At 38.3% G+C, this 16,265-nt stretch overlaps 2 protein-coding genes across 3 annotated transcripts; one reads left to right on the plus strand and one right to left on the minus strand.

Annotated features, from left to right (window-relative positions):
- Nucleotides 1-791: 791 nt before the first annotated feature.
- LOC111949315 lies at nt 792-5,067 on the plus strand. Its single transcript, XM_023966345.1, has 6 exons — nt 792-825; nt 1,858-2,528; nt 2,720-2,765; nt 3,843-3,934; nt 4,298-4,408; nt 4,518-5,067. Exons 2-6 carry the CDS (start codon nt 1,933-1,935, stop codon nt 4,822-4,824), a joined length of 1,152 nt encoding a protein of 383 aa, XP_023822113.1. The 5' UTR covers nt 792-825; nt 1,858-1,932; the 3' UTR covers nt 4,825-5,067.
- Nucleotides 5,068-7,573: 2,506 nt separating this feature from the next.
- LOC105356421 lies at nt 7,574-16,064 on the minus strand. Of its 2 annotated transcripts, none has more exons than XM_023966346.1 (15): nt 16,021-16,064; nt 14,998-15,170; nt 14,378-14,600; nt 14,218-14,293; nt 13,607-13,854; nt 13,370-13,501; nt 13,082-13,152; nt 12,171-12,274; nt 10,910-11,107; nt 10,708-10,794; nt 10,185-10,444; nt 9,941-9,979; nt 9,514-9,654; nt 8,139-8,262; nt 7,574-7,971 (listed from the first exon to the last, which is right to left on the minus strand). In XM_023966346.1, exons 1-15 carry the CDS (start codon nt 16,057-16,059, stop codon nt 7,754-7,756), a joined length of 2,133 nt encoding a protein of 710 aa, XP_023822114.1. In that variant the 5' UTR covers nt 16,060-16,064; the 3' UTR covers nt 7,574-7,753. The 2 variants fall into 2 exon arrangements, with proteins under 2 accessions (XP_023822114.1, XP_020567333.2); XM_020711674.2 differs by having other exon boundaries at nt 9,854-9,979.
- Nucleotides 16,065-16,265: the final 201 nt, after the last annotated feature.

A 16,265-nucleotide genomic window follows, 5' to 3' on the forward strand; every position in this document is an offset into this window, starting at 1 on the left:
TTCAGCCTGTTAAACCCTTTAACTCTGGAGATGTCACCAGTAACACAGAAACAACATGTTCTTTAACCTACCGTAACTCTTACACTGTGTACACAATCAACGTGAATGAGCTGACTCTGATGCGGAGAAAAAGCAGCGTTATTGATTTATGAACATGATATTACCGTAAAGTGTTGCATAATGGCGCAAAGCTATGGAGTCAATTCAGTCTCAATAATCAGAAATGCACACAACCTATTTCACAAATACACACGCTCTGATTCACAAATGTCATTTTATACAAACGTGAAAAATAAATTCGGAAATGCACACCCTGTGTTTCACACACACACACATTGTGTTTCACACATGCACACTAAATGTTTTACAAATGCACAATAACTGTTTCTCACAAATGTGCACAGTGTTTTTCTCAAAAACCTTTTAGAAATTCACAATAAATGTATCAGAAATGCACAGTAGGTGCTTCACAAACATGATTTTTAGGGACACATGTGATGTGAACTCACAGATCATTCGAATTGCAGACTGTGCATTCAAAATCCCGTTCTCGTTTGTGAATCTCCCCGTGTGTGTGAGAGATTTTTCTACGGTGAATATTGAGACTCATCTGACGGAGCAGGTCGACTAATCACACCATTGGCTAGTGAATCTGTCAATCAAACTCGTCGGCAAAGCAGGTGGGTTCGCTTTTAGCCAATCAAATGGCCCCTTACACTCCTCACTTCAAACTGACGAGGGAGGGAGCTGTTCGGCACAGCAGTTGAGAGGACGCGGGCGGCAAACATGGCGGAGAGGTCTTCCGAACGGGATCAGTCTCAGCCCGTAAGTAATGCATTTATTTGATCATTCCCTCGTTCTACGTCCTGTAATGTTATTGAATAATACGTCGAAGCGTTCTCCTTAGCCAAGTGGCATGCGTGTAAATGCTTTATGAACACTTCAGCCGAGCCAGTCGTCAGAGTACACCCACCGCAAATTAGCTTAGCTTTAGCTTAGCCTGTGCGGTCATATTTGTAAAATGGTTGAAAGCGGGGGGACATATGATGGTGTTGTCAAGTTTTATACTTGGCATACCACCAGCTCTTCACACAAAACGAGTAACTACAGCGTGGAGGCCTCGAAACAAACGTGCCGGCTTCCGACGCAAGTCGTCTGCCTCTCTGTGCGTGTGAGTGAAGCTGGTGGGACCAGCTAGCGGCTACTCTAGGTTCTTAACAGGAATCAGAAGAAACTAAGGGGAAAAACACGATTTACAGCAGCAAAAAGAAAGTTTAATAAAATTTATTGTCTGGATACGGCTGTGTTGTTGCACACCGATGCTATGCTAACTAGCTAGTTAGCTGTTCCATGCACGTGTTTCCTTGACGGTCCGGGTTAAAGTTAGACTATTTTCATTTCCCGGATATGCCATTCCTAAAACAAACAGCATTTTCGAGATATGATTACAGACGTGAATCCACTGAATGAAGCTTCGAATTTTTTTAAAGCACGGCATTGTGCTGAAAAGCCCTCGAGAGATTTTGTCAACCACTAAATGTCTTTACTTCCAATGACGTAAAGACTAGAATCCCAAATATTATATTGTTTTTAGGCCGTTTTGTTAAGTAGTCACAGGAAAACAGGATGGGAGAAATCAGCTGTCAGCAGTGAAGTTACTGTATTACACACAGGCTTCCTGTGATCAGTGTCTTGTCTCTGCTTTTTTTCAAGCTGTTCTTCACTACAAACTCAAATTATCATAACAAGAGTGTTTAAAAAAAAAGTCCCCTTTCAAATATTTGAAAGTTATGTAATTTTATCTCAGCCAGCTAAATTATTTAATCCATGTTTGTCATGTTTTTATTTATTCTCTAGGAATTACTGAAGCGTGACATCTTTCAAAGGCTGCATCATCGACTGTCATGCATCTTGGAGAGGCAACCTGTTGATATGGAAGGCCTGCAGTTTGCCTGTCACCATTATTTAGTTTTATTAAGTGCTCTAGGGGACATTGTTGATGTAGACGAGGATATATTTTCTACTCTTTCAGATCTGAATACTATTATCCAGCAGGAAAGAGACAATCAGAGGACAATTATAACAGTACACTTTGAAAGTGGGTCTCGTGGACGTCCACGATTGGTAGTGTCACCAGAGACTCTTGAACATCTTGTGGAATTGGGTCTGCCAACAAGTTTTATTGCCAAACTCCTTGGTGTGTCCAGAGCAACCCTATTTAGACGGATGTCCGAAAATAATATATCTGTGTCTGCCACATACAGTAAATGCAGTGATGATGAGCTAGACGCCTTGGTCACGGCAATTAAGAGCACCATGCCAGACGCTGGGTACAGGGTAATCCGAGGGGCTCTACTTGCACAGGGACACAGAGTGCAGTGGGATCGACTGTATGGATCTATGCATCGTGTGGACAGTGGTGGTGTACTTGCCAGGATGACGCGTCTGGGATGTGTGGTTAGGAGGACGTACACCGTTCCTTTTCCAAAGTATATGGTGCACATCGACACCAATCATAAGCTCATCAGGTACGTCTGAGTGTAACTGACAGAACAAGAAGTGAACAAGACAACCAGAGTAGTAGATCGCATTGAATTGGAGTAAAATACACTGAGTTTGTTCTGCTTACTTAGCAACTGATTGTATAGTGAGACTTAGGTAGATTTTGTGTACTATTTTGAGTTGTGTTGCATACAGTTACATTGTTTGTTTTTAACAGGTACAATTTTGTCATCTTTGGTGGAATAGATGGCTTTTCAAGAAAGGTAGGACTTTTCATTGTCATGGACCAAAAAGTTGCAAATCTTAAGCTTTGTCTCTTCTATTTTAGGAACATGGTTTAATTGTTTATCAACTTATCTTTTGAAGTATAGCAGTGATCTTCTTTTTTTTTTTTATCCCATCAGGAGCAAGAAGTTTAAACTTTGCTCTGAGCAATAAATGGTGGCTCAAATGAACAGTGGGATTGTGATTAAAAAAGCCAGAAATGCACGTTATTTTCAGCATATTTCTTATGCTGTTTCTCAATAAATGTAGGAAGTTGGACTTGAACATGGGTGACCCTTTTCTTGTCTATTTATTCAGAAATGGTCAAATTTGCCCTGAATCAGCTTGTAAATTAATGTTGCTTGCGCCACCTGTCATGAGATAAACATGAAAGAAGACATGCAGTTTGTTGTGTTTGACCGGGCATGAGCGACCATTATGAGCAACTATCATACATACTATTACACGCTCTTTTTATCCCACTGTGAGTCTGTCGCGTGATGAAGATTTAGCTCCTCATTTTAACTGCTCCTTCAGTGACTTTGCTAGCTTAAGACCTGTCCTAACTATAATTGTAAAAATTTTAGAAAAATGAATATGATAGAATATGAAACCTCATTTTAATATAGAAAAAAAATACATGAAAACAACATAGGTGCAGGGGCGAAGTGTCAAAAGACATACCACGGAAAAGAAACAACTGTTGTTAATGTTCCACAAAAAATTATACATTTTAGCTTATGGGCGGGAAAAGTAAAAAATATAAAGATGCATTTCTACCAAAGTGGGGTCATAAATTCAGAGTTATTTCGAGATTAACATGATACTGCAGAAATTCACAGCATGCCATCAGTAGCAGGATTAAAAACTGTAGTGCAAAAAATGAAGAATGCATTTGTTCATTCTGCAAGATTTAACTTGGAACTAAATTCCACACTGACAATACAGTTTACCAAATATGACTGAATTTCTTTATTCATCATGCTATTGTATTACTGTTGTACCTGTCACGTGGACATTAAGCATTTTTGCACCCATAAATATTTGTCAATTGTATTTGTACTTGTCATCCATAGATCATGTACCTGAAGGTAGCAGACAACAACCGGGCAGACACCCACTTGGCCTTCTTCAATGAAGCTGTGAATGAGCATGGCTTTCCTCTGAGGTATTCTTTTTATTCATAAAGAAATATTTTATTTACAAATCAGGCAGTATAAGTTCATGGTTATTTGTAAAAAAATATAACAACTTTTTTAGAATCTTCTCCAAAAACAAAGGCTACTCTAAGACTCACTTTTCGCCCATTAATAACATTTTAGACCCCCCTTAACAGTCTCTCTCTCTCTCTTCTCAATTTTTTCACCCAATGATACATGTAACCCCTTTCCTGTAATTTCTTAACTTAGAAATTCAACTTATTGTCAACATAAACAAGAAAAATTACATAAAACAGTCAAATTGATGTGTACCGTATTGGCAATGCTTTTGTAGTTATGCGTTTGAGACATGATTTTCATGTTATTGCCAGGGTGAGAGGAGATCATGGAGGAGAAAATGTGGGCATAGCAGAGTTAATGTTCACAGTACGTGGAACCGACACAAACAGCTTCATTGCAGGAAAAAGTGTACACAATCAACGGTGAGTTAAACCAAGTTTTGGAAGTATTTATATATACATAGAATTAAATGATGTATTAAAAAGAAATGACAATATAATAGCATTTCTTTTTGTTTCCTTCCAAATACAGGATTGAGCGTCTCTGGTGTGATGTCTTCATGAGTGTCACTGGCTTATATTACAATATCCTGCACTCCCTTGAGGACCAAGACTTGCTCAACATCAGCAACATCCTTCACTTATTCTGCTGCCACTATATTTTCTTACCACGCATTCAGGCCAGTTTGGATGTCTTTAGTGACGCGTGGGACAGCCATCCAATCAGGACAGAGCACAACATGACCCCAAATCAGCTGTGGCAGTTGGGCTTGGCCCAGAACCCTGTTTCTGATCCCCAGGTAAATGCTTCATTTAATGTCACTATACTGTACTACTGATTTGTGTGCACTTTGACTAAAGTGAATTGTATCAAGAACTGTGTCATGAAATTACAATGAATTTTCAAAAATGAACCGCAAAATTATGAGCTATCAGATGTACTAATCTCACTACTTTGTTAGGGATGACTAATTAAAAAAATAAATTCAGTAATGGAGATCTGATGTTTTGCCTGCCAGCAACAATGTAATCATTAGGACACTGTGTCTACATAATCTTAAACATAAAAACTGTATGTAAAAACTTTTTTTTTTGGTCAGGGTACACAGGTTCCAGAGATTGAATGGGAGGAGAGTGGATACATGGCTGAACCTCATCCTGGGATCAATGTCCCGGTGTTTGACAGTCCTCTTTCGGGTCCACAAATGTTGGAACTGCAGGACAACATCAACCCATTGCAACATTCAGACTGTTTTGGAGTGGACCTTTATCTTCACACTGTCCAGTATGTAGAGAACTTAATGTAGGCTACATATTTAACAGAAGGAGAGAGACTGAGGAGAGGACGACAAAGTTCAAATAATACTGTATTGTTCAAGGGACTTCATTATGTCAGGGTGGTATAAAATACATTTTCCGTTGAAATATAATTCAAATCAGATCTCACATTTGTTTTGTTCATGTTTTCACTGAATTTTACTCTGCAATAAAGGGGGATTGATTGTGTGCACTTTGTTTGTATGAACATCTTGTTTTTAACCAAACCCAGAGATAAGAGTCTTCTTTGCAAGGGTGACCTGGACAATAGTTTAGCAGCACATGTCTGCAAAATGATTTGTGGGCTGAGCAGGGAGTTGTATGAATTTGACGGTGAGGTTATCTTGAGGTAACGTACCACTGCATCTATAAACTGGACTGGTCCAACAACACGGATGGTCTGTCCAGGAAGGGCCAGTCGCCTTCATCAGATTTTATTTGTAGGTGAACGTCACTTGCTTTTGTATTTAATTTGAATGCAACCGCAGATTAGTAAATTTCAATTAATCCAGTGGTTCCCAAACTTTTTCTGCAGGGCCCCCCTTTCTGAAGATTAGAATATTTTCGAGCCCCCCCACACTGACACAAACATACAAATCTTTTGTTTCTAAACTCCACCGCTCCTTATAACATGTGATTAATGAGAAATCTTTCTCTGAACGGTAGAATTCTGTTATCTAAAGCTGAAGGAATCTCTAGATCTGTCTGTGTCTCTGTCTTTAGAAACACATCTGTAACCTAACAAAACATTTGATTTTATTTGGAGGAAAAAATGTCATTAAGGAAAAATGTTTTGTGTAACACCAGAAAACATGGGGGCATGGATGTATTAACCTTTGAAACTTAAAACAACTCTTTAAAATAAAGTGGTTAAGTAATTTATTGAAAGGGGAAGACAATATCTGGAATGCATTTCCCAAATATATATTTGACACAATGGGAGGCATTAAATTCTTGCTAAAATGTAATTGTAAAATTGAAAAATTACCCACAAAACTTTTACAAAGAAGCCCTGCTGGCCTGGAAACTCTTTATAAACGTAATTCTTCAACAACTTGTTTTATTTGGAATAACAGTAATGTACAATACAAGAAATCATTTTTCCTAGATGGTATGATAATGATATTGTTTTAATCAGACAACTTTTTAATTCTCATGGACATCTTCTGACATATGAAGAATTTCTTTTAAAATTCGGTATTCCTGTTCCACCCAGAGAATATGCAATAGTGTTAAATGCCGTTCCAACCAGTCTACTTCAACTGTTTAAAGGGATTTAGAACACAAGTCAATTAAGAACCCAGACAATTTTTTGGGACAATGTGGATATTTGTGTTAATTCAGTTTCCAATAAACAAATAAGAAATCTTTTATACCACAACCTTACCTGCTGGGAGGTTTTATTGGGAATCCAAATGTGTGGACATAAAATGGACTTATGTTTGGACTATTATTAAATACTGTCTAAATAACAAAATAAAAAAGGTGTCCTTCAAAATACTGCATTGTATATATCCTACCAAAAAAACTTTGAGTAGTTATACTGTGGACATGGACCTGTTTTGTTCATTCTGTGGAACTGAGGAGGAAACTATTTATCATCTGTTTGTGGACTGCAGACATACAAATAAGGTTTGGATTGAAGTGGGAAACTATATTGGAAATATAACTAAACAAACTGTTACATTTTTAGATAAAGACATTATTCTGGGTTACCTTAATGTCAAAGTAGACAAAGATTGTATCTTCATTATACAATTGTTTTTATTATTGGCAAAATTCCATATCCATAAAGCCAAATGGTCAAACTCCAAACCTAAATTCCAGCAGTTTTTGAGTGAAATCAATCAGTAATGTACCATTATCAAACATCTACAAAAACAAAAAGCAATTCGAACTAATTTAATTTTTGAAAGATTTAAAATTTATGAAACCCCAAAGATTTTTGAAGTAATAATTCTTTTTGTCTTATGTTGTATATGTATGTGAACATATTTATATACTTTGTTTTATTTCTTATATTTTTCTGCAATATGTATACATTTCAATTCCCCCTGAGACATTCACATTGTTATTGTATTATGTTGTTTGTCAATAAAGTATGAAAAAAAAACCACCGCGCCCCCCCTGCAATACCTCCGCGCGCCCCCCAGTTTGGGAACCACTGAATTAATCTAATATGGAAAGGGGTACAGAGCAAAGTGATGCAAATTTCTCCACTGAACTTTGTGGTAGTTGATTTACAGTTGTCTGTGAAAGTAATACACAGGAAAGTCTTGACAAAACTTTATTACAATTAACTATTCGTTGTACAGTCTTCACAACAATTGCAGTATAATAACAGCTCGTTTTAAAACACTGAGGTGGCCCAATTTAAAATTGCCTTAACAAGGGCAGTTAACATTTTAAAGTGCTAGACAAAGAACTTCAAGCAATAACAGTAAACTTTTATTACACTTTCCCAAATCCTGAGCTGATTGAACTTAGAGCCATGATCATATCCTCTTTAAACATTTTGTAGGTGCTGTAGTGACTCGGAAGCTCCAACGTGTATAGGCAGGTGTGAGCAACTGGGTAGGTTGAGCGCACTACCTTTACATATAGGCTCCTCGTTTGGTGCTCCCATCCCACCCAGAACTTCATAAGGTCGCACAGAACCTTCGGTGATGCTGTGGAAGAGAACAATCGAACTATGTGACACTTCTGCATGTATTACACTTGCACCAAAAACGTGTAAGTTTCATCAAATTTGCATTGACATTACCATCATCACTATCCCTCCTAGGACAAAAACATCAAGAAGCTAATCGAGATGCAATGAGTATGAGACCATTACCTTCCTCAATGAATTTCCTTAGGAACCCAGTCACTGTACTGATGTCCTTCAATGGAACAGGCTCCTCGTCATCTTCATCACTGTCACAAATAGATTGTGGCCAGCAAATGCTCTCTATCATGGTCTACAGGTTATCAGAAAAAAAATTTAAAGGTTCTTAGTGTTACTGTGTACAACATATTTAAGATAACATTCTACAGTCACAGGGCATCAGTAAAGCAGAATTAACTGCTGGGGAAATACATTGGGGCAAAAAAGTATTTAGCCAGCTACAAAATGTACAAGTGCTCCCATTTAAAAATGAAAGGGCTTCTTACATAAGTTGCAAGTCTGTGAAAGCCAGAAATACTGCTTGGTTTAGGTGAGCAAATAATTTCACCATATTTTACACAAATTTTAACAATGTGATTTTTCTGGATTTTTTTTTGACAAAGACATCTGATTATTTCTTTATTCAAATTGTGAATCAGGAGCACAAAAAATGTATTTGGAAAAGGCTTCAAGCTGTAACGGCTGGCATTGTCAGCAGACCAAAAACTCCCTGCTCTGCACCATAATGATTCATCCACCTGTAGACAAACATCTTAATTTTCCTCATCCGACCAGCTATCTGTTTAAAAACCATTTGCATAGCTCTAATATTGCTCACCACTTTTGTTCCACCAGTAACGTTAGGTTTAAGATGTTTGGTTGTAAGCTAGCGGGAGAATGTTTGAACAAAAGGATTTAGGGTAACGAAGGCTCGCTTACTCCGTGCCAACAGTCATGCCCACAACTCAGAGGCGAATTTCTAATGAATTGCTGCTGCCCTGCAGAAACTGTCCTTGCAATTTAAATAATAAACCAGCATTTAAACCAGCTTAGTGGCCTTGTCGCAGACTGTCCGCCCTGGGACTGTAAGGTAAACAGTTCAAATCTAGGCCGAGTCATACCAAAGACTAAAAATGGAACCCAATGCCTCCCTACTTGACACTCAGTATTAAGGGGTTGGATTGCGGGTTTTAATCCACTAAATGGTTCCAGAGCGCAGCTGTGTCTGCAGCTCACCGCTCCCCCAGGGGATTGGTCAAATGCGGAGAGCAGATATCGCAAATACTAAAAAACTCAACTAAAAGACCATTGTAAATATTTTTTTGGATAGCGTGAAAGATAATCGTAATGGGACTGATGTTGATTTTTTATTTTCTAGTAGTCATCTTGACCACAGGATTTAAGTCCTGTAACAGTAGTTAGTCTCTGCAGATTTTAAGGAACAGGGTATTGTTCGATCATTCTGACGCATCTTTCACCATGCAGCATTGGAAACAAAAAAATTACTTGAGTCTTTAAAATCAAAAGCCAGAAATCATTCCACTAAAAACACAAGCAAAGTTACCTGTGAGCTAAGTTCCACACTTGCCTCCCTGGGGAACAGTATACAGTGGACATCTGGTCTGGCTAAAATAAGTGGCCAGATTCCAGTATCTTTAAGACCTTTCCGGATCTGCTTAATTGGCTGCATTCCATTGTGAAGTACCTGGAAAATAGTGACATAACAGAAGGTGGTTTTTAACAGTAAGAGGCTTAGCATCCTCCACAAGGCCGGCCGTTTTAACTCCATAGAGACGATGGCCTGGTCTGACACCAAAACTGTTAGAGGGTCATGTTAACAAGTTTGATTTATATAATGATCAGCGTCACGTCAGCAGTATCTCGTCTCAATGTAAAATGCTTACAGCCTTTGAAAGCAGCAGCTGAAACAGCAAGTCGTGATTGGTGGAATTCGGAGTAGGCTGATACCAGGACAGGCAAAGATCACTCACACGGGTGATTTCTTCCACTGTAAGTTCCGGTTTCTTGAGCTACAGACATCACAAAAATGGTATAGGAATTAAGTATTACAGTTCCCTTCATACAGTCCAGAAAAAATAAATTTATAGCCAACATAGGGACACAAAAAGCATACTTCAACAATGACCAATGATTTTTCATCAATTTGTTATGTACACCACAAATGTGCTGCTGCCCTGTGGTACATTGTTGCAAACCTTAAACTGCTTAACTTACCAAAGCAATAGTTTCACGATGCTCAATATCGGCAACATCCTCTATGGTCAGAGCTGCTACTGCCGTGTCAATGTCACCCCCAGTCAGTAGAGTCACGACAGCCATACTAAGTCCTGGTAAACCGGACCCACCATGAAAGAAGTTATGTCCAATAATCCGACCTGCCATCTCAAACAGCTTGCATTCCCGTAGCACCCCAGCAGCTGAGGGAACTAGATGGTCTCTTTCCCCTTCAAAAAGGGGTGTAAGACTGGCGGATCCTTAAAATACAAGAATTTTGGTTAATTTAAAAAAAATACTACACACCTTTTAAACATAGCAATCTGTCTAAACAAGCCATCTATTGAGAAAGTGAGGTGAAGAATTCAGACAGAGGTGTAAAATGGGCAGGTCAGTGCTGTTGTGACAGCAGGAGACTTGTAGACAAGTCAGAACTTCTACAGTTTATTTTAATTTAATGGATTTTAACATAAGATATTCCAAATATTTCAAACCTTCTGTTAGTTCACCAACATATACAAACCTAAATTAATACTGAAACCAGTCGTCAATTTCTGCATGGCCATTGACAAGACATGTCGTGTGACCCCTTCACCAATTGCTGCATCTCCTAGACAGAAATATAGGTCTGGGAATTAAGGTGCATGCATTGGACTTCCATCGCAAAAGCAAGGAAAACACTCAAAATTCATTTCAGCAATTTCACAATTTGGGGTATGAAATACCTGTCAGCATGCACTTGAAAGGAGCTGCCCATTCGACATTATTCCTTTTGTAGAATTCTATAAATGAACGGTCCTTGTCTTCTTCTGAATCAAACATGTTGATTGACAGCAAGAGGTGTGGGCATTTTGAGTAACGCAGCAGTAGTTGTTGTCTGAACAATTGACATGCTTCCTTGGGGTCTTCTTCCTTCTCCCATGCTGAAAATGTAGTAAATCATATAATTAGTTAGGATAATTTCTATCAGCGAAGTTTTGCAACCCCTACATTTTAAGCAAATACAAATTTTTAATTAGTGTTTATTTGTTATTCAGTTAAACATACAATTGGTAAATGTTATTATAGCCCAGGGGTCAGCCACCTTTCCCACTCAAAAAGCCAGTGGGATCAGTTCCCACAGAAATGAAAACACAGGGAGCTGCAACACCCTTTGGAAAACCTGGTGTTTCCAGTGAATGGCATCATTTCACTTGTTGTTAAAGTGGAAGAGACATTAATTTTTTTATATCCATCATTTCAATGGGTTCCGATGAGAACTATTTTCCAAGAGTCCACAAAGCTAGCAAATATGTTGTAATTAACCTGCAGTTAATCCGCTTCTCCAATAGTTTTGAAAAACTTTTGAACAACGAACAACTTTTTACCCTGATCTCGATCAGGATGCTTTTGGGCAAACGATATGGGTTTATTCTGAAAGTCACACCACATTTGAGACTTTGTTGTTTGCCAATTCTTCATTACATATTGTTCATATTTTACACCGACAGGAGTCGTGGCGGGACGTAGGTCAATAGTCACATCGAACTTTACTTAGAAAATGTATACATTTCAACTAGTTTTTTGTTTTATTATTTTTATGAACAATCTCGAAGTTGAACTCTTGTTGTAGAACGGCTGTGTGGAATCATGCACACATTGCGGCCCTCAAGGCCAGAAGTTGTCTCTTTGCCCTCTCCCTTAAATATAAAAAGTAAATATGTAAAAATAGTCCCCTTATATTTTCCTGGTTTGTGTTTTAAAGGGGTAATAATGGTGTTAGTCTTAATTTAAGCCAGTGTATGCTACAGTTCAATATTTGTGATACAAATCAGCTGTTTTTTTCTCTTAAGTATTGGTACCGTAAGTGTACCAATAAGGGGGATAAATAAATAATTAAAAATATATATAAAAATATCCATCTCTATTTAAAAATAAAACATTTAAAACAAGAAAATGATCCAGTTTCAAACAACACATTAACTGTACTTGTTCTGCATAAATTACCAGCTGATGGTGGGGTTGACAATCCCTGAAATGAGGGTCCTGGCAATTCCTCAACACTTGTCATACTGGCTGCTTCCCTGCTCATAGTATTTGCAATGTCTTGTCTTAAGAAAAAAATATAAAATAACATACAGAAAAGGGAAACACAGAAAAGACATGTTATTTTTTTAAAAAGACAATGAAAACCTGAACCACACTTCTTTGCTGTTTTATCTGGATCATTACATGGACAACTTTAATTTAGTTTCCATGGACAAAATTAATTGGAATGATCTAATCGGAAAAAGGTTTTCTGTGCCCATGTACACGGTTGGATTTTAACCCGACCGTTGATCTGATCAAGATATTTTGACCATGTAACTGCGGCTAATGACCACATGCATTGTAACTGCATCCACGGCTAAATGTTGTTGATGGCATGTGTTAGCCTAATCCTAACCCTTCTTACAGGTGCCATTGAAAAAAAAAAAAAGCACGGATTGAAAAAATATATATAAGCGAACAAGTACTTTATAATAATCATAATAAAAACAATGTTTAAAGGATCATCTTGCTCTATGCTGCAGCTTTGTTCACAATAAAATGTTTCTTTTTCAAAGGTCGTTTCCAGTATTTTTTTGGACTGAAAAGTAACAGAATCCTGTTGACTTTCATAACCAAGATTTATCAGAATAAATTATCGTTCAATTAGACATTTTTATACCCTGACCAAACTTTACAGCTAAAGTGATCGAAGGTGTAGCTAAGAGAATCTGATTATTTTCAAAATAAAAGATTTTTCAAATATATTTTGTCTAGCACAAAATAAAAAATATGGGTATAATAAATGTTTTCTTCCACGGCCCATTGCCAACTGATCAGTACTGGTCTGTGGCTTGGGACCACTGATATGGACAATTAAAACTTTTTACCCTTCACCACACGTGCTGGCATGAAACGGAAGGTCATCATGAGGGTAAGATGCCTGACAGATCGGGCAAACCTGCCAAAAAAAAAGAAAATTCAGTTTATGAACCTAAGAATTAAGAATTAAAAAACGCAATTATAAGTCGTTTTTGATCTTAATTGGTTTTATTGTGCGTGTCCCTTGAAAATATTTGGTAATATCACTTCTTTCACCTCACATTATTATGAAGTGATGTTTATGCTACACTGGTGTCTAAGGTGGGGAAAAAAAATGCAATTTTTGCCTCCATTACCTCACAGGTTTTTTCCATGGCAGTAGATTGTCCTTTCTCAGTGGTATGAAGGTCTTGGACAGCTGTAGTACAGAGAACTGGATCTTCATTAACTATGCTGTCTTCATCAGGAGATGCCTCAAAATCATCCACCTTAAAAAATAAACAAGAGCTAGACCTATTGACATACATTCATTCATTTACTCAAAAAACAAAAAAAAAAATTAACAGAAATTGGAGGAAAGCTACATAGCTTACATTGCATTCCTCGACATGTAACGATAACAGCTGAAAAGGCATTAGTATTCCACATTTCATGCAGTTTGCCTTTGGCATCTTGGCAAACTCAGGAGAGTCATAGGGAAGTGGTTGAACAGATAGCTGCTCCTGTAGCGGAACTAAAAATAAAGTGTTCTTGCCGCTGCAAGATGCCCCTTTTAGTGTGTCAAAGGTGTACCCCTCAGGGCCTTGTAACACTGATGTCAGCTTACGACGTCCACTGCCACCTATTAAAAAAAAAGTTTCCAATATAAAATAAATCATGCAGTAATTATCAGGTAAGCAGGTCTTTGTCAGGATTTTCTTTTCAATATTCACGACTAGTGTGAATGGTTAATATAAAAAGGAGGACATTATCTAGAGCTTTTATTTCAAAAATAAATACATGAAAAAAATGAATACATTTTGAAGCCTTTAATTGATAGGAGACCGAACTGGTGAAACAGGGAGTGATATGCATCAACAAGGGCCAAAGACTAAAGTTGAAACTGACACCAGCCTTATAGATGGGGCATCTGCTCTACCACTAAATCAAGGATGCTCCATTTGGAGCGTTTAATAAAATAATCCCTGGATATTTAAAATCCTACCTGTGGATTTATAAAACATCCAGCCTCCTTTCAATGTGTTTAACTTGGGAAATACCTCACAAAGCTGAGCTTCAATCTTAAAAAGAAAAAAAAAATTAGAATAATAACGTAACACAGCAAATTATCTCTATGTATTCATTATTAGGCATAAACCAATTACCTGACTGTGTCCCCAGTTCTCTGCTAGAGATATCATGCGTCTTCCAAGGCCAGCAGTGGCAAGCTGTAATTCTTCTGCTGAGCTCTTTGGTGTGAAGTCAGTGGGTCTTGGAAGAACATAGACATTGAAGACACATGTTTTGACAAGAGATGTGGCAGGAGCAGAGAATCGCCTTTTCCCCTTTGGACCATCAGCAGCCTTGCTGAAGATGTGTGGGAATGTCCTATAAGGGAATAGGTTGTCTATGTTAGCAAGTGCACTTTCTTTATTGTTCATATTGGAGATACAGGGGTCTTCAATGCTTTTCTGGTCAAGAGCCCCTTGCTAATGGGAAAAAAAACAGACTCCCCATTACATCTAGTAAAAAAACATGTTACAGACTAATCATATGAATTAATCGCTTGTTAGATGTAATTGACAGCACAATAATCAGTGTTGTGTAAATAAAATTGTTTGTTTACATTATCTTTTAAAATTAATATTTGGAACTATGTGTACCTTTTTTTCTAAACATTTAGCCACATAATCACCAAATATTTAGTAAACTCTATCATTGTTATTAGATTTTTCAAAGTTTTTTACCCTGTGGTATAAAATGTATTCAATTAAAAGTGCATCACCTTTTCATGCTCTGCCTCACGGTTGGAGAACTGCATACAGTGCTCTGACTGCTGCCTACTGCCAAGCCTGGCATGCTCTGACCAGTCGCTTGAGATGTAGTTGGAGCTTCTAACCTTTTGCCCAATAAATCACACAAAGCTTGAGCTGTGCGAACGGCCAGAGCCGATAGTTCCTGTAAAATAAATAAACATTAAAGAAAGGCTTTACATGCGTTTGTCTGACATCCGGGACAATTGAGCTGATTTGAAAGTAGTAGAGAAGGGGGATTTAGTACTTAGTTTCTACACTTATCACTGCTGACAGCTGATTTCTCCCATCCTGTTTTCCTGTGACTACTTAACAAAACGGCCTAAAAACAATATAATATTAAGGATTCTAGTCTTTACGTCATTGGAAGTAAAGAGATAGTGGCTGACAAAAATCTCTCGATGGCTTTTCAGCACAATGCCGTGCTTTAACTGTAACTTTAACCCGGACCGTCAAGGAAACACGTGCATGGAACAGCTAACTAGCTAGTTAGCATAGCATCGGTGTGCAACAACACAGCCGTGTCCAGACAATAAATTTTATTAAACTTTCTTTTTGCTGCTGTAAATCGTGTTTTTCCCCTTAGTTTCTTCTGATTCCTGTTAAGAACCTAGAGTAGCCGCTAGCTGGTCCCACCAGCTTCACTCACACGCACAGAGAGGCAGACGACTTGCGTCGGAAGCCGGCACGTTTGTTTCGAGGCCTCCACGCTGTAGTTACTCGTTTTGTGTGAAGAGCTGGTGGTATGCCAAGTATAAAACTTGACAACACCATCATATGTCCCCCCGCTTTCAACCATTTTACAAATATGACCGCACAGGCTAAGCTGAAGCAAGGCTAATTTGCGGTGGGTGTACTCTGACGACTGGCTCGGCTGAAGTGTTCATAAAGCATTTACACACATGCCACTTGGCTAAGGAGAACGCTTCGACGTATTATTCAATAACATTACAGGACGTAGAACGAGGGAATGATCAAATAAATGCATTACTTACGGGCTGAGACTGATCCCGTTCGGAAGACCTCTCCGCCATGTTTGCCGCCCGCGTCCTCTCAACTGCTGTGCCGAACAGCTCCCTCCCTCGTCAGTTTGAAGTGAGGAGTGTAAGGGGCCATTTGATTGGCTAAAAGCGAACCCACCTGCTTTGCCGACGAGTTTGATTGACAGATTCACTAGCCAATGGTGTGATTAGTCGACCTGCTCCGTCAGATGAGTCTCAATATTCACCGTAGAAAAATC

Source organism: Oryzias latipes, chromosome 18, assembly GCF_002234675.1.
Source record: "Oryzias latipes chromosome 18, ASM223467v1".
Taxonomy (NCBI): Eukaryota; Metazoa; Chordata; class Actinopteri; order Beloniformes; family Adrianichthyidae; genus Oryzias; species Oryzias latipes.